A 23,264-nucleotide genomic window follows, 5' to 3' on the forward strand; every position below is an offset into this window, starting at 1 on the left:
GATGATTGTGATTAGGCATTTGGATATCTAGTTTGAGACTGGATTTTTAGATAATAAAGTTAGTGTAATTTACAATGAAATTTACAATGTAAGCTCTAAAGTCAGTGTTTTTATATCTTTATATTTCCCTTGATTCCTGACATTGGAGAAGATACAGCAGGTACAAGCTGTTGGTAAATTTTGTTGAAATGCATTCATTCGTTTGATTAATTCAACAGTTTAACACTGTGATGGTGTTGTAAATGTGTATAGTAAATTAGTGCACATGCTGGGAAGACGGTAATTGTGTCCTTTGTTTATAGAATGGGTTTGAAGCAAAATGTGGATTGGGCGTAGACTAGACCTTCTTTGTCTGGTGGATCTGTCTCACTCTTTCTATTCTGAATTTGCTAATCAGAATTACCACTATCATGGTGAATGCTAAGTGTACATTTTTGAGTTTTACATCTTTAGTCTTAGTCTATACCTCTTTGCCTCTGCCTTTCTTTGTTTTGTCTCAACCTCAATTTTACTTCCCATCTGGTGCCATATAGGGTATATGCGTAGTTCAAGGCTAAAGGTCGCTCGCTGCTTTTTGGGAAGGGGCAGGTTAAGGGATACTCCTTGTAGTAGGAGCATCCTGCAAAATTTAGCTTCTAAAGACCCAGTCATTCAGGGGCTCTGCTAGTTTGCTTTCTCTAGTCCCCTTGTTATCAGGGCTTCTACTAACTTCAATTTGAACTTGTATTAAACTGGTTTTGCCAGCTGCTGCTTGTTAAATGCCATCACACTGGGTCCTTGGAATTTCTCTCAGATACTTGTGTCATTTCCTTGGCTTTTCATGAGGCTGTGGTGGTTAACTGTTGGGCAGGTTCCTTGATCTGCTTTCTTCCTTTTAGAACTTACAAGTTACCTATCTTTTTTTCTTCTTTGTCTCCTGATTTTTCCTTCCACTTTACATTCCCTTTCTCTCAGACAGTGTCCTCTGCAGGTATGACTAATAGTATTAAGTCACTTATGGATCTAAAGGATAAAATACCTTCATCAGTTTGAAATATTAAAATATATGACTGATGGGTTTCTCACTTTCTCAGAGTCATGCTGACTGGCTTCTTCTACTCATGTACAAATCGTTAAGGTTCATTCATTTGTAGAAATAGCTTTAATCTCTGTCTCTGGATATTATGGTATTTGAAGCCAGCTATCCTGCCTGTGTTTTAGTTTTCTCACTGGTGGGATAGTGGGCGTTGGTAATCAAATAGTACTTTTGTTTATTCCTTCCACATAATTTTGTTTTCAGGAACTTGTTTTCATTTTATATCTGCTGGTGTATGTATGTATCCTGAAAGAGTTGTGTAGAGTTATGAGAAAGATTCATGTGTATAAAATGTGGAAATACTTTTACGATCCCATCTCCATATGTCTTTTCTAAAGAACTAACAAAGTAGAGTGTTCATGGTTTGCTCACATTGTTCATTACAAGCCTGTTTTATTAAATCAGCCAAACTTGATGGACTTTAATTAGGTAATTCTTTCTGGTGAAAATCTCCTTGAAGGACAAATTGTCAACTTGAAAAGTAGACTGTTGCACTTTTATGCAGAATACAGAGTTTTTTTCGTGATTTTTGTTTTTCCGTATATGTTTTTAGGGGTGAATGTTCCTGAAATTCCTTGTATCCCGATGCTAAGGCACCTTTATATGAAGTGGGTAAGACTCACTAAACCACAGCCGTTCAAAGACTTTCTTTGCATTAGTTTACGAACTTTCGTCATGAGGAACTGTGCAGGTAATGGCACATAGTTATGGTAGAATTATACCTATACTATCCTAAAAATATCCTAAAGCCAACTCCATAGCTGTGTTTCTAAATAGAATTACGTTACATTATTATCATTTATGTTCAGTAATTTATTCACCTTGTGAAAATAGATGTATCTTTTGTTTTAAGGTCAGTTGACTCATGATTTGTGTTTTACCCTTAGTTGGGGGGGGGGAGCATCACAGTATCTCTACATATTTTTTACAGGTACTTTTTACTTTCTTATTTTTTAAATTTTTAAAAAGGTTTTATTTATTTATTTATTTATTTGACAGAGATAGAGAGGGAGTACAGGCAGGCAAGGGGAGCAGGAGAGGGAGCGGGCTCCCCACTAAGCAGGGAGCCCAATGCAAGTCTCGACCCCAGGACCCTGAGGTCATGACCTGAGCTGAAGGCAGAGGCTCCGACTGAGCCACCCAGATCCCCCTCACTTTTTACTTTCCTTAGGATTGTTATAATGGATCTCTGTCTGATTTCTGGTTACGTCACACTATGATCCCATAAAGCAGAAAGCACTGCTTAATGGTACTGCCTTTCTGTTCAGAAATCTTCAGTGTCTCTGTTGCCCTAGATTGTCAAGTGGGACTATTCTCCTTTAAAGTTCTTAATAGCTGGGGCCCCCTCTCGATATCTTTTTTCTGAGTCATTACTAAGATGTACCTTCTTTTACTGTCAGGCTTGCCTATTCACTGTCCCCTCTGCCATTCTGCCAGCCTTTACACTATGTTACTGTTCCCTTGTCCTAAGGTATACACTTCCTTCCTTCCTCTTATTCTCTTTTTTATGTAGTACAACAGATACTATTTTTATAGTAGATGTGTCATGTCTTTGTATTCTTAGATTATTCAGTTTTATCTCCATGTCTTTGGCAAGCTCTGTGGCAGATAGGCCTGTGTCTTGTGATCTTCCATATCCCCTCCTACAGCACTGCTCCCAGAGAGAGGTATTTATGACCCAGCTCTTTACTTGGGTGAAGGACCACATCCTCAACTCAGCTGTCTCCCTTTAGTATTTGAACTCAAAACTATTGAAACTTCAGGGGATTTACAAAAAATACTAAATGTTCCTCCAGCGTTACTAAAAAATCCTTACGCTGAATAAATAAATACATCTTTATCAGGCTAATACGTTCTAATAGATACAAATTACAGAGAGTTACCTACTTGGCTCTCAGTTTCGCACATAGAATTTGTAAGTTATTTCAGCTGCTGGTTTGAAAATTCACTTTTAAATAAATTTACATTGTTCCATTGAAGTATTTTTTATTCCTCTAGGGCCAACAAACTCCTTGAAGTATGTCCCTTTAGTAACAGGCTTAGCGTCTGCCCGAAACTTGGAACATTTGGAAATGGTTCGAGTCCCTTTCCTTGGAGGTCTTATCCAACACGTGGTTGAAGACAGTTGGAGATCAGGTATTAATTTTTCTTTAGTTACTGAAAACTTTACAAATCAGTTTTTAAAATTACTATGCTTTTATTTAGCTTCTTTTGTGAGTCTTTTTAAAAGAAATTGCTTGTTAGTAATTACCCTGTCTGGTGCGTTTGATGGACAGTAAGTAACCGTGAGTATGGACTAGTACTTATTTTCTTTTTATGCAGTGCTAAGCCTTCTCAATATAAATAGTAGAGTGTTAAAGCACGTTTTCTGTTTTATTAATTCGTATTACTTAGTTAACCAGACAGCTGTTATATTTGGAATTTTTCTGAAAAATATTAACAGGGATTTCTAGAGTCTGTTGGTGAAAAGAGATGGTTTTTGACTTGGACATTTTAGGCCTACAAAAGAACTCAGGGATTAGTAATGATAATGTCTCACGTTTGTCTAATACTTTAAGGTATATCAGTGCTTTCATGTTTGCACTTGGATATTAGCTTCATCTCAGATAATGGCTTTTAAATGGAAAGTATATTTTACTCTCTAGGTTCTTTAATTATATTTTAAATAATGATATATAACAATGTGCTCCATGTTAAACATCTCATAAAGATGTTTATCTCAGATACCACAGAATTTAGCGAGATAGATAACTAACTGTTGAGAAAAAAACAATCTAACTTTGTATATTCAGAATACAAATAGAGTATCTTTAAGTACTGTTGGTACAAGTTGATGTTTCTAATACTATTAAAATGTGAGTAAGCATGGCATTTTTAGGCATTTTGTCAAGTTTGGTGGAAGTACACTTTAATTAAATTGTGGAGGGGATGGAGCAGGCTCCCTTAGGGTCAACAGCTTTATTTTTATTGTGCATGGCTGAACTAACAGGAAAAAGTCAGAGAGGGGATAAGAAGACCACAGTGGAGCCATTCATTAGAGAGAAGACTACAGATGCCAAAAGTAAAGAGTTTGTGTAAATGTCCTGAAAGAAAAACAGACTTTTCTCCCCTTATGAGCATTTAAGAATGACTCTGCCTTATATTTTAATTAAGGAGTCAGTTATACCTCACATAAAAGTTAATTCCAAATGAATCATAGATCCAAATGTGAAAAACAAAACATTCCTTTAAAAAAGAAAAGTAGGAGAATGTCTCTTTAACCTTGGGTAGGCAGAGATTTATTAAACAGGATACCAAAAAATACTTACCATAAACAAAAAATTGATAAACTCTACTATATTAAAAATTTTTTTCTGTTCATCAAAAGGTATGATTAAGAATGAAAAGCAAAGCTTCAGAGTGTGAGAATCTATTTGCAATACAGGTATCAAATGAAGGACTTGTGTCTAGAGTATATGAAGTACTACTAAAATTAATGAGAAAAAGGCAGACAACCCAGTAAGAAAAACAAGGATACAACCAGAATACACAAGACTTCACAAAAGGGGATAACCAAATGGTTCATAGACATGAAAAAATGAGAAATGCCCTTAATCATTAGAGGAATGCAAAATAAAACCACAGTGTGATACACAAGCACTAAAATGACTATGCCTAAGTATGACTGATAGGAAAGAGACTTACAGGGCTTTCATACACTGCTGGGGCTGAGTATAAATTGATACATTCCCTTGAAATATTGTTTGGTAGTGTCTGTGCATAGCAACAGCGGCCTTCCTGATTTTATTAATTTATTGTCTCCCTGGTTTTAAAGCCAATAGAAATGCATACATATCTTCACCAGGAGACAGTGCCCCAAATTATTCATAGAAGCACTGTTCATAATAGCCTCCCGATGGAACAGCCCAAATACCCAGCAGCAGCAGCATGGGTGATTCACACGTGACATATTTGTGCAAGAGAATATTACACAGCAGTGAGAGTGAATGAACTGCCACTGTATGCAGCAATGTGGATGAATCTTCTAAACAGAAATTTCAGCAAAAGAAGGCAGACACAGAAGTGCATATTGTGTGGTTCTCTTCATAAAAGTTTAAAGTCAATCTTGTGAAAATTCACTGTGCTTTATACATTAATAATTTGCATACTGTTTTTGCTCTGTATTTACAAGTTTCAAAAACATAAAACAGCTGAAGTTAAAGGAGTGGTGGTCTTGTTCCCTATGATACATAGGAGGTTCAGACTTGGGCTAGAAAATGTCAGGATCCCTTCTTTACAGTTCCCTTACGAACTTCTAGCTTCCTGAAAATCCTTTCTTTTAACAGTCTCAATAATTTGGAGTAATTTTCCAACACAATCAGAATGCCTCTTCAGGAAGACAGTGTCTGTTTTCATCTCTTCTTAGGAAATGACCGGTCATTGCAATTCATTTTGAGTTACTAATTTGAGTTACTTAGATTTACTTTTAACCAGATAAATGTCATCTAAAATGCATCTAAATACTTTACTAAAAGTGCTGTGGTCGAAGGAAATACTGTTTTTGTTCCTTTTCTCCCTTAACCTAGGTGGTTTTAGAAATTTGCATACTATCGTTTTGGGAGCTTGCAAAAATGCTCTTGAAGTAGATCTTGGTTACCTCATTATCACTGCTGCTCGTAGGTATGTTTCTTCTTGATGTTGTCTTTTGTCTTAGAGTAGTGTTTTTTCCTGTTTTGCAAAGATTGGGGGAATGTGTATAGGAAGTTTGATTATGCCTTGTCTAGATGTGAAATATAAAGGAGTTGTTTAAATAGCATTAGAGCATCACTTGGTAGTGATAGTCTTCTTTTACAACTGATGACAGCTGAACTGCCCTCCAGACCCATCAAGCTCTTGCAGGGGTGTGGTCTCATCAGAGAAAAGCAGTCAACATTCTGGAGGTCCACCAGAAGTCAGCACTGATGCTGGTGTCTGCAGCTCTCTTGGGAACCATTCTTTCAACCTTCTCTGATTTTTGGAATTATTTTAGCTAGTTGGTAACACTGTTTGCTATTCAGAAATCAGTATTTTAAGTCAGCTTTTTAAGAATCCTGACCTTGTAACACCTTTATATTTTTAATATAATATCTTTATATCAGTTTATGCCACGTTTATGGTATCCTGCAGATCAAAGGTCTACCTCTGCTTTTATATTGTATTAAAATTGAGTTAAGTATTTTTTTTTTAAGATTTTACTTACTTATTTGACAGAGATCACAAGCAGGCAGTGAGGTAGGCAGAGAGAGAGGGGGAGGCAGGCTTCCCGCTGAACAGGGAGCCTGATGTGGGGCTCGATCCCAGGACCCTGGTACCATGACCCAAGCTGAAGGCAGAGGCTTTAACCTACTGAGCCACCCAGGTGCCCCTAGTTAACCGTTTCTTTCAGTTTCAAAATTCTTGATTTCAAAACGCTTAAAAAGAATGTTATGAGTATAAAAAAAACTGTTTCTAAGTATTAGCAAGTAGGTATTCTTACTCGTTATGGAACTATGATCTTTGTTAAAATGGCACTTTTAAGAGCAGCATAAAAAAAGATGTTGAATAATCAGCACCAGTTGCAGATTCTGACTTGGACTTAATCAGGTTTAAGCAAACATTAGAAAGCATATACGATTCTTATTTTGTAACTTGCTGTTAATGTAACTGCAGTGTACCACCTAAGACATGTCCACACTTAACAAAATGCTCCTTTACAGGAAACATCTCTAATGCTTTTTGGTAGAGGAAAGTTGTTTGCATGTGACATCTCAGTAAGGTGAATTTCTTTCGGAGCCTTATGCTAGGAAGAACCTTTGATTCTGATATTTTTTATTTTACTCTGATATTTTTTTTTTTCCATAGGTTACATGAAGTTCGGATCCAGCCTTCCCTAACCAAAGATGGCGTCTTTTCTGCCCTAAAGATGGCAGAGCTGGAGTTCCCCCAGTTTGAAACACTTCATCTGGGATATGTAGATGAGTTTTTGCTGCAGAGTAAGACTTAATCAACCATTTTATTCCCTAGAATTGCTGTAAAGAACTTACTTGAAAAACTGAAACTTGAATTAAGATGCGTGATATTTTCTTGAATATAAGACAGCTTAAAGTCTTACGGGCTTTGCCTTCTTGAAAAAGGAACTTTTAATTTAAACTTGAAGTGTCAGTGATTTTTTTCCCCCCCGTGTTGCCTCTGACTTAGCATATTATAGAAAATATAACGATTAACAGTATGCAAAAAAAAAAAAATCCTTACCTACATTTGATATTGTCTTCATTTTACTGCCCAAGTTTCTTTCCCATTCTGCTTCATTTTTTTCACAGAATGTCATCCTTGGTTCCATTTGTTGAATTTGATCTGCCACACTTCTTGAAGCTTTTGATGGTCCTCTCAGATGAGGTCCCATTCCCTGTCCATGCTCTTCATTTCCATAATAAGCCCGCTGGGGGTTCTGGATTTCCCAGATAGTGTGAGCACATAATGGTCAGTATTCATTTGATGATGATTGCTGTTGGAAGGCTTGTTGACAGCATTTTCTGGAATGTATTTACAATTGGGAACTCATTCCTTTGGGTTTGAATGCATGTCAATTCATTATTCAAGCTTTTTTCCTACATGACATTAATCAGACATGCAAGAGCATTTCCACCGTCAGCATGTTTTTATTTTTTGCAAGAATTGTTTCTTCCCCGTGTAATTTCTAACAAGTCTTTCTTAAACTCACTGTCATACCAGATGGCATTTTTTCTTAGGATCTAGTTTGCACCTAAAAGAACACAAGACTTGATTCCTCTGGTCAGGACAGTCTAGGTCAAACAAGTGACTGTTGTCCTTTTTCAGTTTTAGTAGACATCTCTGTTGTTTTGTTTGCTTTTTCTTTGTTGCAGTGCTCATTACTACATGTGAAGGATTAAGAAATCAAATCATTATCTTTTTGCCAGTTTAATAGGAATTCTTTTTTATTGTATAACCTTGAAAAAGATTGGCTTTTCACCAACGTAGCTTTAGAATGCTAACCTAGTATAGTCATTTCATATAAAATTAATGTATTTGATACCAGGCTTTTCTGGTTTTGAATGAGGTTGCTTACATTCTCTGTCTTGTTTCTACAGTACCTTCTGCGTAACCCAGCAAAAATTTCAGCTTTCTGTAATTTTATTTTTTCCTCTTCCCCAAAGCTCAAAACTTGACAAATTTTGTATTTTCAAGATGGCCACATTTAGGCCCACTGAAAGATTCTCTCTTGAGGGTTATCTTTATAACCAGCTATTTCCCAATTGTGTCTCTTTCCCTGAAAGACACATTCCGTAGAAAAGCACTTTATCTTTAGACTACTGCTACGTTACGCTTTTCAGCATGTTTCATAGTGTCTTTCATATTGAAATCTCTGTCTTGACCTTTTCATAAACATTTCTTGTTTTCATATTTGCTGCAGTTCATCCATTTCTCCAGATACATATTTGCCTCCGACCCTCCAAAGACAGCCCAGGATTATCTATCACTGTAGGCGCCAGGTGCCTCTAGCAGCATCCAGGGAGGAACGTGTGGTCACTGCTCATACTTTGCCACTTAATCTCACTCTTCGCAGTAATTTAGATTTTGAAGTGCCTCTCCTGAGGGTAGGGGTAGCATCACCTCTAGTAGAACTTGGATCTCTGTTTTGTTATGAAGACTTGGCCAAATACCAATAGAAATATCAACCTTTGTGCCCCATACATTTATGGGAAAAATGACAGGGCCATATTGGGGAAATGGATGTGCTGAAAAGCAGATGCTGTGTGTTACGGGTAGAAGAAAAGTGTTCCAAAGATGAATACTTACAGGGGGGTTTTCCTTTCATAGATTTATGATAGCAGAATTTTATTCAAAGGTGATAGGGATATAAAACTCATTAAAAACCAGAGCAGTGTTGTTTTTAGTGCTGGGGCTTTGGAGACGGGGAGAGGTGGTATTGAGACCTGCCTCTAACAAGTGATGGGACCTTGGGCAAGTTACTTCTTAAGTCCATGGTTTCTCATTTGTTAAGTAGAGATAAGACCACTTGTCATTTTTTCCATGGGTGGTTTGGAGTCGTCAGTAATAAAACCACTGTTATCATACAATCTCGGACCCTTAGAAAGCATTTAGTAAATGGTAGCTTTTACTTTTAGCTGATCTGTGGGCTAAAGAAAAAGAAACAGAAATGTGTTCTAGGTGATGTCATCAGAGTTCTTGAGGGAACATGACAATCAAGGAGAACCCAAGAGGTGGAAGAAGGTGGTGGTCTCAAAGGAATGAATGTATGATGGATATGTTATGTCAGGTTACAACATTTATGCAGAAAAGAAACAGGGTCATTTCAAGATTTACCCAATCCTTAGAAAAATTTCAAGTCCAAAGGGTAAGAAAAATGTTTTTACAGCAGGCTAAAGAAAATGGCTCGGCTGAATTGTAAAGGACGAATTAAGGTAAATCTGCAGAAAATGGACAATAAATATCAAAAATGTGGACTGTAGGTGAGAGACTGAAACTATGTGGAGAGTAAAATAGGAAGAGTTTGGAGTTAATAGTTGTTTTAAATCCCTGTAAGGTGTGTGGGGCATCTTCACCAGAGCAACAGTGTTTTCTTTGTACTTGGTGGCAGGTGGTAATGATGAGGGAGCAGGAGGCTGGCTGAGGACAAAGCAAAAGCTGGCGCCTTGCACCCCCTCTTCACCCACTCCCCTCCATATGTGTAGCATTCCTCAGGCACCCCTGACTGCCATAAAACGATAAATGGTTAACTTGCAGGGATCGCAATCCTGCAGAACAGGAATCTCCCTTGCCCTACAAGATGTCCTAGAGACCTAAACAGGGAGGTTACCTTATCAATAGCACAAATTTCCAAAGGCAAATAACTCTTGGTTCCTGAAGCCCTAATGTCCCCCTCCCACCATAAACTGGAGGAGACTGGGGTAGAAAGGAATGTAAATGATAGGCCATAAGGGCAAAGACTCTCCCCCCCCCCCACCTCCCGGCACCTTGTAGACCCTCCCTAGCATGTGAGAACTCTGTCGAAATCCCCCATTCCTTCACCACCTCCCCCTCAACCGTGGGGTATATAACATGCCCACCTTCACAACCCGGGGCAGCAGCAGCAGCTCTTCCTGCCCACGGGTCCTGTCCCCGTGCTTTAATAAACCACCATTTTGCACCAATGACGTCTTAAGAATTCTTTCTTTAGTCGTCGGCTCCGAACCTCCTCACCCCACCGAACCTGACTTAGGTTCTGGGACTTCATCAGTAGTAAGGATTGTGAGAGACATTTATTAAGTTCCTGTCTCCCCAGCACCCTGCTGGTCATTGAAAATGTGACTGTCACCTAACTAGACACAGTCCCTTTTCCTTCAGGTTGCTTGTAGTCAAGCAGACCATCCTGGAGAGTAAGGACAGGAACAGGGGGAAAATGAGGACAGGAGACAAGGAATGAGGTTGATTTCCAGTGTCACCACAGTTTAGGACGAGGATTATCTTTTACTGATACCCATCCCCAACCCCCAGCCCCCCGCGTGCCTGCACGATGGGGGGGCACTAAAGCTCATTGGCAGAGGGGGTAGGTGTATTTGAGTTAGAATTCCGTTTTCTGGGGATGGTCACATCTTTACTAACCAATCCCATGTGTTCTAAGAATGACCCTGAATTACCAGTTTACTCTTTTCTATGCCTGGGCATACCTGACTCCAAAAACATCCCGATACCGTAAAAGAGAATTACATATTTAAGATCTTATTTTTCTTTTTAAAAGCTAAAGCTAAAACTTCACTGTAAGTGTGAACCAATGCAATATATCCCTCAGTTTTACTTTAAGAATTTTTACTTTTTTTTTCCCTTTTCTAGAGAATTGAAAATGTTTCTGTTAGCTATCCCTTGACTTTTAATATAAATTTTTATTTTGCACCTAAAATTGTATTCAGACTTGAACCTGATGATGGATCGATGAAACACAACGATCATAGAGAGTAATATACTGGATGTTAAAGAGTTCAGCAACATTCCATGACATTTAAGAATCTTTTTTTTTTTAACTGATTTCTATTTAGGTAGAATGGCGAATGCAGATCTGGTAAAGTATGGCTTGGCTGATGTGGTAGAAAATCCTGGTATCATCACCGATATAGGCATGAAGGCAGTCAATGAAGTTTTTTCCTGTATCAAATACCTGGCAATTTATAATTGCCCTCATCTTCATAACCCATACAATTGGATCTCAGGTACTGTAGGCTTAACTATGGCTATGTCTGCCTGCTCTCAAAAGAATATATATTTTTATTTTCTGTGTGTGATATGAATTGTATTCCTAATGTAAAATGTAGATATTTATAAGATTGGTCATACAAGTGCTGGGAACTTTTGATAACCAAGTTGGAAGTATTCTGTCATTGCTTTTTGAACTCCTGATGTTCTCTGCCTAGAAATTGGCACTGTCTGGGTTATGGAGTCAACTGCCCTCATTTTTTTTTGAGCCAGGCATATAAAATTAAGGTTAGGAATTATTGCCTGGGATATTACATTTGTTTTCTCTGAATACCTTCAAATGGCACATCATCTGAAAGGACAAAGTGGGTATGTATTTAAAAAAAAAAAAAAAAAAAAAAAAAAAACTTTAGTTAGGTGACATATTTAGCATTAACTTGTGAAGTTTTCATTTGCCTTAAAATTTTAAGCTTTTTCAGCTCTTCCCCGCTGACCCGACCCCTTGTGTATAGAGTGTGACTTTTGTACTTGATACGTTTCCTTATATGGGGAGTTCTTTTTCCTCCCCAAGAGAGTGCTGTTATTTGTTTCTTTCAGGACCCTTCTTAAATACCTAAATTCACAAACCTTTAAATAAATTCCAAGCTAGAGAGTTTTCATTGTGACATCCTCTTTACCAAATCAAGTCCCCTCACTGACCTCTGCAAAACAGCCTCCTTTCCTATCTGAGTTGCCTCTTTGGGCTTCTGTAGCTCCTTATAGAGCCCGTCTCCAGCCTCTTCTTAGGCTCTGGAGCATCTCTTGAGTTTACTCATTAGAATGGCCATGTCTCCCCTACTGGAAGTGGAAATTCTGTCCCTAGCCCAGCTGCACCAAGAAGTTATTGGGAAATACAAACTTTAGGTGGTAGCAGGCATAGATCACTTTTAAAAAATAACATTTATTGGATTTTTGGTTTGTTTGTTTTCTTAAATACAGAAGTGTATAAAGAAGAAAACAAAAAATGGCCTATAATCCCATCACTCAGAACTCCTGTTAACACTTAAAAACTAAAAGTAATACCTGCACTTGGTAAACAATACCAAACAGTGCAGAAAGGTACAAAATGAAAAGTCTCCTCTTCTCAAAGGTAACCACCATCAACAGTTTCTTGTATATTCTCTGGACAGATTATTTTGTGCATATTGCAGCCTATACATGTGTAGCATTTAAAAATGATTTATATATACAAAGGACCTTTTCAGGTATACCCTCTCCTGTAAGCTTGGTTTTTACACTACGAGTACTTGGGGGAGAGTTTTCCATAGCAAGCATACTCAATTTTCCTTCATTCTTTTTAATAGCTGCATAATGTTCTATTAAATGGATGCACCAACATTTCTTTAGTGTCCTATTGTTGAATAGGCATGTAGGTTGTTGAATGGATCACATTTAGATCAAGGTTCACTTGGTTTCAAGTTAATAATTCCCAAGCCATGTAGTTTCCACAATGAAATTAGGTAAGAAGACATCATAATTTAGTCATCAAGTTTTTGAGATCATGAGAGATAAAATCAAAGTTATTTAAAGGAAAAGGTTTTGAAAATCTTTGTGACCTAAAGCAGAATTCATCTGTAATGGACAAAGTGTTAGTTAAACTCTCTGGCCATGTCATTTCTCCCAACAGATCACTCAAGATGGACACGATTGGTCGATATCAACTTAGTGCGGTGCCATGCTTTGAAGCTGGACTCCTTTGGCCAGTTTATTGAATTGTTGCCCAGCCTCGAGTTTATTTCACTGGACCAGATGTTTCGTGAACCACCCAAAGTAAGTCACATTTGAGGGAATTGTTTATTTTAATACTCAAGGAGGAAAACAAAACCTCAGTGATTTTTTTTTTCCTAATAATATGCCCTTACATTATTACAATTGGACTTTTTACTGCCGTCTTACAATGAAGGCATACAGGTTATAATTTGAATGGTGTCTTGCTCTGGTAAGGGGTCTCCAGAGAAGGGAAAGGAAAAAGTAAGTGGAAAGCTGTCTCTGTCAGTTCCGTAAGCTGAAGGTGAGATACGAACAAAGGTGGAAATTTTGAGCTAGGTCAAAATTTATTACTGAAAGTAATTAGTTGGGAGATTAAATTTCTTTTCTTTTCTTTTTTTTTTTTTAAGATTTTGTTTATTTGACAGAGAGAGATCACAAGTAGGCAGAGAGGCAGGCAGAGAGAGAGAAAGGGAAGCAGGCTCTCCACTGAGCAGAGAACCAGATGTGGGGCTCGATCCCGACTCAGGGATCATGACCTGAGCCAAAAGCAGAGGCTTTAACCCACTGAGCCACCCAGGTTCCCCGGGAGATTAAATTTCTAATTAAGAACCTCAGATGTCGGGGCGCCTGGGTGGCTCAGTGGGTTAAGCCGCTGCCTTCGGCTCAGGTCATGATCTCAGAGTCCTGGGATCGAGTCCCGCATCGGGCTCTCTGCTCAGCGGAGAGCCTGCTTCCCTCTCTCTCTCTGCCTGCCTCTCCATCTACTTGTGATTTCTCTCTGTCAAATAAATAAATAAAATCTTTAAAAAAAAAAAAAAAAAAAAAAGAACCTCAGATGTAAATATGGATTAGGGATTCATTTTGGATATATTTTACTTTGCTCTTCTCTCTTCTGTGCAGTTGAAAATCCTGGAAAACCTGAGATTGTCTGTTGTACGAAATGTTATTTTAAAACTGCTTAACCAGGGCGCCTGGATGGCTTAGTGGGTTAAACATCTGCCTTCGGCCCAGGTCATGATCTCAGGGGCCTGGGATCGAGCCCTGCGTAGGGCTCTCTGCTAAGTGGGGAGCCTGCTTCCCCCTCTCTCTCTGGCTGCCTTTCTGCCTACTTGTGATCTCTCTCCTCTGTCAAATAAAAAAATAAAATATTAAAAAAAAAAAAAGACTTTTGCTGTCATTGTAATAAAAACAATGCTTCAGTTAATTATCTTCTCTCTCCTTCAGTTCTTAATGGTTACATTCCCACTGTGCAAGCAGTACAGTATAGCGGGGAAGGCTCAGGATCGGAGGTCAGATTATTGGGTTTCAGGTCCCAGCTCTAGCACCTACCGGTCTCTTACCCAGATCTCTTTCCACTGCATTTCATTATCTGTAAATCCAGACCAATAGCACTGCATCTTGCTTGAAGTCTTATGAACCTCTAATGAGGTGCTTGATACATATGTGAAAGTAGTGCTCTGTAAATATTCTTAGATCAAGGTGAAATGGAGGAATATGAAAAACGAAGTGTTCTATACTAACCAGAGTGAATACACATGTGTTTTCTTCTCGCCTTAGGGTTGTGCTCGAGTCGGCCTGAGTGCAGGAACGGGAATTGGGGTTTCCTCGGCCCTTGTTAGCAACCAGAACTCCAACAATGACAATGATAACAATGCCCAGAATAATGCCAACATCCATGACAACAATCACCATCACCCAGATGACTCTGATGAGGAGAACGACTTCCGGCAAGACCTGCAGCCAGGAGAGCAGCAGTTTGCAGCCGACGGTAACCCAGATCTTTTGTGAGCTCCACACAGAAGTGATTTTTACTTTGGATTGTATTTCTCTGACCCTGTTCTGTTTCCTTCTCCCCGTATGGCAGTTTGTCACTTTACATATGGGGGACCTGGTTGACAAGGCAAATGGGGCAGGGATGAAATGTGCCTATCTGCTGGCTTGTTTCAAAGCTATCTTTATGATGCCTCTTGTCCCTAGCCTCTGTAACAGTGTACAGTGGGTACAGTGAGCCTTAGATGGTGTACAGGGTACAGTGAGCCTTAGAGACCTGGCCTGTGATTTAACTTTCAGGATTTGGGTGAAGGAACATCTCTTTATGTCTTCCTGACCAGTAGATCAGTAGATAGAACTTCATTGAGGGACCATTTTTGGATGTTCTAGAACTGAAAAAAATGAATGGCAGTCATGTGCTAGACATTGTAGCTAGACATTGGACACCTTTCATCATTAAGTCTTCACAAACACCCACCAAATAAGTACATGAGCCAATAAAGACCTATTGAATTTCACTTATGTAATTACCAGTGCATTCTTCAGTATTGACGGAACACCTGCTCTATCAGCCCATGTGCTCTTGGGCTTGTATGGCCCTCTCTTGGGGAGTGAGGATGAAGGGAAGTTGTTTTCTTACTAAGTTTTCCAATTTCCCAGTTGGCCCGTAAGAATCAGAAAAGGAATCTCTTCAAGCTATCTTGTTTTCATTGCCCCTTTACTCATTCTCTTGGACACAGTGATTACTGAGAAATGGGGTCCCATGATGTTATGTCCCTGCTTTCATCACGAAAGCATAGGGCATATAGAGCATACATTCCTTGAGGATTGCTCTTAGTTTATTATAGGGCCTGATCTAATCATCATCTTAGGCATTGTCTTCACTTCACGTGTTCTCTGTAGAACTCTCCTTGGCTCTTGGCAAAGTCACCAGTGGCTCTCCTGAGAATGCTAGTGGTCATTTCTCCTCTTTTGTCATATTTGACATCTGAGCAGCATTTGTCATTGTTGCCCGCTTCTACCTTCCTGAAATAATTCTTCTCTTGGAATTTCCGAAACTGTTTTCCTTGTGTCTCACCAGGCATGCCTGCTCGGATTCCTTTGCTTTCAGTATCCCCTCTGTTCTACTTCAGTCCTTGATCTCCCAGTTTTTTTCTATCATTTTCTCTACAGAAGTTCCTTCAGTTTCCTAGCTTTGTTATCATTGGAATATGGAATATTCTGATGAATTCCGATCATGGAATATGCCGATGAATTCCAAACCTTTGTTTCTACCTTTGATCTTTTGACTTTTTGAAGTAAACATGGTTATATACAACTTCATACTTTTTATTTCCACATGAGTACTTTTAGACATTTGAAACTTACGGTTAATTCTTCCCCCTGACATCCACCTCCAAAATACAAAGACAGAAGTGGAGAGCCGGCAGGTGCTAGTACTGGAGGAGGAAGAGGAGGTCAGATGTTGTCTGTTAGCTTTATTCTCCCTTAGTGCCATTATAACTCATCGGTGATGCCATAGGGACCTGGACTTCAGAGGACACAGACCGTCCACGGAAAACTGTTAGAGCAGCTTTAGCGCAGACCTGCGCAGATCCTAGGAACCCAGTTGTGGTTGGAGTGGATATACTGGACAGATGATAGTCTCCACTGGAAGTTAGATGAGCCATAGGCTTCTCCGTACAGAATGGAGAATGCCTCCATTGTGAAGTCACATACTGGTGCAGCAGAGACCAAAATGTGTACAAGAACGCTATATTTGATTTATAGGAGAGAACAGTGGAACTTAAATCTACTAACATTGTAAACTAAGATTTCAGTAGATTAGAGACTTGCATACAGACCACATTTTGAGGTATATATTGTCAAGTACACTATCTTCAAATGCTGTTAAGGGCTCATAAGCAAAGGAGCTACATTAATACCAGGTTTGAAGAATTAAACACCTTCAACTAGATGAAGGCTCAGAACACCACTGATGATGACAATACTATAGGGAACTGCAGGTTATCCTAAAACATTGGTTCCACAGATCTCCCTGAGTTGGCATTGTATTTATTTGTATGTTATGTATGTATCAGGTCAGTTCTTTTAAATAAAAAAATAGGAACTGGAGAAAGGCTGTGTGACTTTTGATCAAAACCAGGGGTGGAAAGAACAAATATGAAAGAGAAGCAAAAGAAGTTTCTTTAAATAGTGGTACAGAGATTCAAACTAAAAGGAATCAGTGGGACCTGGTATTTGTTGAAATGATTAACATTTGATGCTTCCACTCTTTAGGTATGATCTTGATAATTTAAAAATTATTTTCGTTTGAAAGTCGTGTTGATATGTTGACTTTCCTTAATTTAGAATTTTAAAACTTCATGCATGGGCCTCTACGTGGTCTTGGAACAACCCCAGAATGAAGCAGAGGCCCCCCACTCTTTCATGCCCTGTTTTATTTAACTTAATCAGCTTGCATGAATTAGCAGAGCTTAAAAGAAGAGCATCATGTAATTCTAAAATTAAAATTTATACAAGTTAAGTAGCTTTGTTTATAAACTGCTATAATAAGTCATGGGTGTTTTTCAGCAAACATTATCATTAAGGTAATACATGATTTTGGAAATAAGACTTCATTGCTTTAGAGAGTAGTGATTTATCAAAATATTATAATTTGCTCAAGATTATCATTCTTAGATTTGTACTTCCAAAATTCTTAAGATTTAGAATCCTTTATTATGGGCCAGTTAATTGAGAATTTAAGTTCATTACCTGCATTTTATAGCACTCTAAAATTGAGGAATAGATATTCATATTTTCTAACAATTCACATTTGCCTAACATAAAATTACAATGTGTCAAAATCATGCTTTTATAATTGCTAAAGCATTTTGCCAAATTATTTTAATATAATTACTTTTGAGTTAATTGTAACCATAAAGCATAGTTTTGCCTCTATGTAATTTTGCTAAGTTTCTATCTTGATTTATCACATAAATTCTGGGTACTTACTACTTTTAAAAATGGTGTGCCCCTCTCCCTTTCCTCACCACTGTCCTCTGCCCTGCATTCAGATGAATTAACCTAGGTGAATTGCTCTGCAGCTTTTATTTTTGGCAGTGATTCTCAAACTTGAGTGCCTCAGAATTACCTGGAAGACTTGTCAAAACACAGGTTGTTGGGCTTAGCGCTCAGAGGGTCTGAGTTAATAGGTCTGGGTGGGGCTACATAATTTTCATTTCTCATAAGTTCCCAAGTGATGCTAATGCTGTTGGTCTGGAGCCCAGTTTGAGAACCATTGATTTATGGAAAATCTTTAGAAGTGAAGTCTAAGGGTGAACTGTAGTGTGAAAAAAAATCACAGTAAATGCATTCTGTTTTATATTTTGGGCAGATAATTGTCAACCACTAAATAACATTTTTAATATTAGAAATTATTGCATATAAATCATTTCTTAAAGGACAGTGAGTTCTCCTTTATTTTGTACATTTAATAAAGGTTTTGAATTTCTAATCAGGCTTTTATAGAAGAGACCAGCTAATATTTTTGTAAAAAACTGCTCAGATCCGTTAAGATTTATGCTTACATATTAAAACAGGATTTTTTTTACAACTGAAATAACATTTAAACTGAGCAAAACATTTGGTAAGCATTGATACTTGATTAAAAGATAGCGTACATAATTTTTGTTAAGTTAAAATTACTCTGAAAAAAATTTACTGTCCTAATGATACTCTGAAACAAAAAAATCTAAACCAAGAATCATTTGCACTTTCTGTAGCCCGAGGGTATTACCATCTCATTTAAAAATCAAGATACTCTTTCTTTTTTTCTTTACTGTCTATTCTCCATGGCATCGAGTCCTTTAGCAAGAATTTTTTTGACTGTCTTCAAAGCATCTTGCCATTCAGTCTACATTCTCCTTGCCTGTTGTACCACAATTATACCACTTTTTTTTTAATCTAAGAAGGCAGGGTGACCAGGTAAAAAATATTTATCTGAATGCTTTAATACATTTCAGACTGCACCCTACTTTCTCTCTTGATCAGCTAAAATTAGGTCTTAGAGCAGCCAGAGCAGTGTTGTTAAAACATACACCCGATGACGTTGCTCCCTTACTTCAGACTCCAGTAGCTTCCTACTGCCTTAGGGGAAAAAAGTTCAGTTTCTTGATTGGGGCCATAAAACCCTACATGATCTGGCCTGTTCCCACCTCATACACCATGCTTCCTTTGTGCCAGGCTCGCCCCTTTGTCACACCAACTGCTGCGTCTTCTTGGGATTTCACCACTTTTTCTCTGCACCTAGGAACAGTGACACATTGGAGTGGCTGCTTCATAAATATCCAAAGGAAGAATGCAGTGAGAGAGGTTAATATAAAGTAACTTTTGGATATTATATGAAATACCTCTACAGGTTACCCTGCAACCTAAAAAGCTCTTGCTCAGCAACTTTGGAAAACCCTATCCACATAGGCGTATGAATGTACTTCCATTCTAATAGTCTGCCTCTGCATATGAGAAATAATTCTGAGCTTTTTAGCAGGACTTTCTAAGCTTTTCAAAGCCTGTGGCCTAGGCTGCCTTTTTAGCCTTATTTTCTTTTACACCCTCATTTCAGTACAAACACTTATTCTTTCTGTCACTGGAATACTTAACTCCTCTGGAAAATGTAGCAAGCTTCCCAGTGTTTAGGAAGTGTCACCTCCCATCCCTGAGAACTTCCCTGCCCAACAGGAAAACTAGTTGCTCCTTTTTCATCTATATTCCCCTTGCACTTGGACTGTTGAAGCACTTAGCAAGTCTCTTCTGACCTAATTCTATGTATCCAACATCTCTGTTAGAACATGCGCATTCTCTTTGAGAGCAGGGATTATACATGTCCCATCTACTCATTGCCCCTATACTGTAGCAGACTCAGGAAACAGACTTCAGTTCACATCCTCACAAATTACTTCCCTCAGCTGCATAAATGAGGCTAGTAATAATGTCCTTGTGAGTTTGCCATAAGAAATAAATAAGGTAATGTATATAAAAGCATTTAGCCGATAGCCAGGCGTGGAGTATGTACATGATAACTACTGCTCTTCATGATTGTTCATAAGAATTGAATGAAAGAAGAAAATCAATTGGCTTTTATCATGGAAGATTTGTAGGCACGGTCAGACCTCCTTTGGGCACTAAAAGAAATGTAGAAAATTGAGGTCTGGAGTGGAGCAAGAATTTGAGATGGGAGACTGAATATAAGGGGGAATGTGGTTTGGTGTATATTAAAGGCCAAATCCCCTTGTCCCCACGAAATCTCCAGTTTTACTGTTGTATATCCTAGAGACATTTAGCTGAATGGTATCTTTCTGTTGTCATCCTGATTTGCCTCATTTATTTGTTAACTGAATTTGTTTTGTCTACTTAAGTAGATTCTTTAGTTCTTTTAGGAACAGAATCTTGTTTTTTCTTGTCATCCAAATGGTTGGTTGACTTCCCAGCAGTAGCCCTTGAGCAGCCCTAAGCTTTGAGGATACGGTGATGTACAGGCTAGACGCAGTCTCTGGGGCCATTGGGCTCATGGCCGAGCTGCAGATGGAAAGGTAGTATGGTTATGGCAAGACTCAAACTGAGATCAGGCATGCAAGCTTAGGTTGTAAGTGGGTACTAGATTGACTGCTGATTTGAGGGACATGAATTTAATATTGTAAAAAACTGGCAAAGCCAGGAATTATTTCCTTTAGGGTCCTCTTAGAAAAGTGAGCATTTTATCTTAAGAAGATAGAGTAAGCTTATTGAAGCTCATCATTCTGAAATTGCTCACTGTGCTCATCTTTTAGAAAGATATAAGTAAAATCACACATTCCCATTCACTGACAGGCACTAATAACTGTCACAAACTCTTTGATGTAAAACATTTGAGTGATAGTAAAATGTTAACAATGCGCTAGTGTATTTGTTCATAATCCTTGGCCTGGGTTAGCTGAAAATGATACCAGAACCTTCAGAGAGTAGGAGAGGAAGTGTACAGTTTGAGCTTGTCTGCCCAGTGCATCTTGACGTAGCTGGCAGATACTTACAAGACTAATTGCTTGTAAAATGATCATGAGGTCTTCCAGTAGCTGGCCTTCACTACTGTCTGGCAGATCGCTTACAGGGAGGCACAGTTGCCTCCTAGAGCCATTCCTGGTGACATCTTCAGGAGTGAATGCGGTGCTTTTCTTCTCTCCGCTGTGTGCCGCTCTCCCTGCTTTCCTCTTACGGTGATGGACTGGCTCCACCAAGTGCTGCCTTCCCGTCATGATTTCCTCTCCCATAGAACGGCTGGGCATTGCTTGTTCTCATCTGTGTGATGAAGCCCTGCCGTAGGCTGTTCTTCCAGTGCGGACCCAATAATCACGGGGCTGTTCGTTTCTTGGGGCTGCCACAGATTTGCCTGCTGCTGGGGTTTTTTTTTTAGACTTCTTTTGGTTTCACTTTGACTGTGTTTATTTTTGTTGAAGCATTGAATGAGATGGAAGACATGGTGCCAGAAGACGGAGAGGTGGTGGCCGCGAGTGGACAGGAGACAGTAGCTCAAAGTCAGGCGGTTATCCCTGTGGATGTTGACGAGGAACAAGCAGGTAATCATGTGACTTTCACATTTGTGGTTATCAAAGCTTGGGCCTGACTCGAATGAAGAAAGTGAAGCACTACGTGATTATTTTTAAACATTATGGTTGGTGATGTGTTATGTGCTATTTATCATTGACACCATATTATACTGATATTCTCCTTGCTACACACACATAATATATATTTTGTTAAGGTTTGTGATTTTTTATAACTGTGGCAGCAACTTCTCTTTCTGTATTGGTGCTCTCACATGCGTGTTTTTGTGTGTAAGTGTGTGTAGAAAGAAAGCACTCAGATTATTGATAGAGAAAATAAATGACCTGACTGAATAGTTTGCTTGTCCTCTTCCTTCATTTTGGTGGGGAGGAGCAGGAGTGGAGAGGTCGACCTGGTTTAGTTAACAGAACAAGATCTTGTCTCTCTTTGCCCCTGGGTGTGTTACACAGGCTCCATGGAGTCATAAGGTCCTTAAAGATTACCCAGAACAACCCTATGTTTTACATATGGGGAAACTAATAGTCTTTCAGAATGAGTTTGAATAATTTGCTTCAGACCACTCAGCCAGCCTTAAAGGGACAGCACTGAGATTAGAACCCAAGTTTTCTTACTCCTGGTCTGTTGGAATGCTGATTTGTCTTTGAATTGAAAATATCTTTAACTATCCTTGTTTTAAGTGTCTTACAGATGCAGTCACTTATTCAGCAAATATTTATTGAGTGTTACTCTGTGCCAGGCATTGTACAATGTGACAGGAACAAGACAGGCAAGGTTCCTTGGAGCTTACACTTTATCGGTGGAGTGAACTTCAGTCATTTGTCAGATTTGGGTCATAAGACTAAACGTTTACAAGCTGTACTGCCAAGCAGAGAAGACACTTTTTATATACATATAAGTACCTAACCAAACTGTAACATGCATCTAGCCTTTCAAGACTATATCTTGCTACTTCTAATGAGAAAGCCTATATTCAATTAAAGAATGTAGAGTTTGCCAGTCTATAGGTGTCTAAGGTTCATCTTCCCTTGCTTTGTCTTTATTCATATACTTGCAAAATTGGGAAAGTAGGTGACTTCTTAAATGATTATTATGACTTACTTGGTTATTTTTAGGATTTATGTGACCTTTTCAAATAGTGAATGTCCTCAAGGGGGATGATCTACGGTCTTCTATTTTGATCTGCCTTTAGAAACGTGTATATTCCATCAACATGAGTGCTAAGAGAGGCTACATAGAGCCAAAGCATCCCTGTGAGCCCAGATCCCTGTAAACAAGACTTAAAGTGAGCGCCTTTCTTGGCAAGAAGTAACTGTTAGGCCTGTGCTTTTTATTTTAGGACCCAGTGGTCTTCAGCGTGTAGTAAAACCAACCCCAATTACTGTTCATGATTCAGAGAGTGATGATGAGGAAGATAGTCTAGAACTCCAAGAAGTCTGGATTCCTAAGAATGGTGCTCGGCGTTACTCTGAACGTGAAGAAAAATCTGGAGAGTCAGTGCAGTCCAGGGAACTGTCAGGTGAGAAGGAATGTCTTGCTGGGACTGGTTAGTGGGAGCCATCATGAGAACTGACAGACACACTTGACCTTTATATAATGTGTCCCTACCACAGCCTGTGGTGCAGTTAGCATTCCTTTTGGAATGTGACAGGAGGTGAGAAGGACAGTATCCCAAGGGAGAGGGCAGTTCGGGTGGCGCTCTTGAGGACAAGTATAGCACAACAAAATATTGTGGAATCGTGGAAACAGGGTTCAGGGAAGGGAAGATGTGAGGACTGTGACTTCCACAGTGAAGGCTTTAGGACCTTGTGGCATCAGGGTATCAGGGATTAGTGAGAGGCCTGGGCTTTACGTGGGGGATGGCTCCTGAGGTGTCCAAAGCAGT

General features: G+C 38.9%; 1 protein-coding gene across 7 annotated transcripts in view; it reads left to right on the top strand.

Annotated features, from left to right (window-relative positions):
• FBXO38 (F-box protein 38) overlaps positions 1 to 23,264 on the top strand; it is a 55,059-nt gene that overhangs the window by 16,893 nt on the left and 14,902 nt on the right. For 6 of the 7 annotated variants that reach the window (XM_004737879.2, XM_004737881.2, XM_004737882.2 and 3 more), the window contains 9 exons: positions 1,629 to 1,766; positions 3,074 to 3,211; positions 5,641 to 5,734; positions 6,935 to 7,065; positions 11,128 to 11,298; positions 12,948 to 13,090; positions 14,588 to 14,798; positions 21,274 to 21,393; positions 22,719 to 22,898. In XM_004737879.2, the coding sequence (XP_004737936.1) occupies positions 1,629 to 1,766; positions 3,074 to 3,211; positions 5,641 to 5,734; positions 6,935 to 7,065; positions 11,128 to 11,298; positions 12,948 to 13,090; positions 14,588 to 14,798; positions 21,274 to 21,393; positions 22,719 to 22,898 (1,326 nt within the window). The remainder of the gene's footprint in view (positions 1 to 1,628; positions 1,767 to 3,073; positions 3,212 to 5,640; positions 5,735 to 6,934; positions 7,066 to 11,127; positions 11,299 to 12,947; positions 13,091 to 14,587; positions 14,799 to 21,273; positions 21,394 to 22,718; positions 22,899 to 23,264) is intronic. The other variant, XM_045079552.1, reaches the window with a different exon arrangement.

This window comes from Mustela putorius, unplaced genomic scaffold (assembly GCF_011764305.1).
Source record: "Mustela putorius furo isolate JIRA1106 unplaced genomic scaffold, ASM1176430v1.1 tig00000407_pilon_pilon_pilon, whole genome shotgun sequence".
Taxonomy (NCBI): Eukaryota; Metazoa; Chordata; class Mammalia; order Carnivora; family Mustelidae; genus Mustela; species Mustela putorius.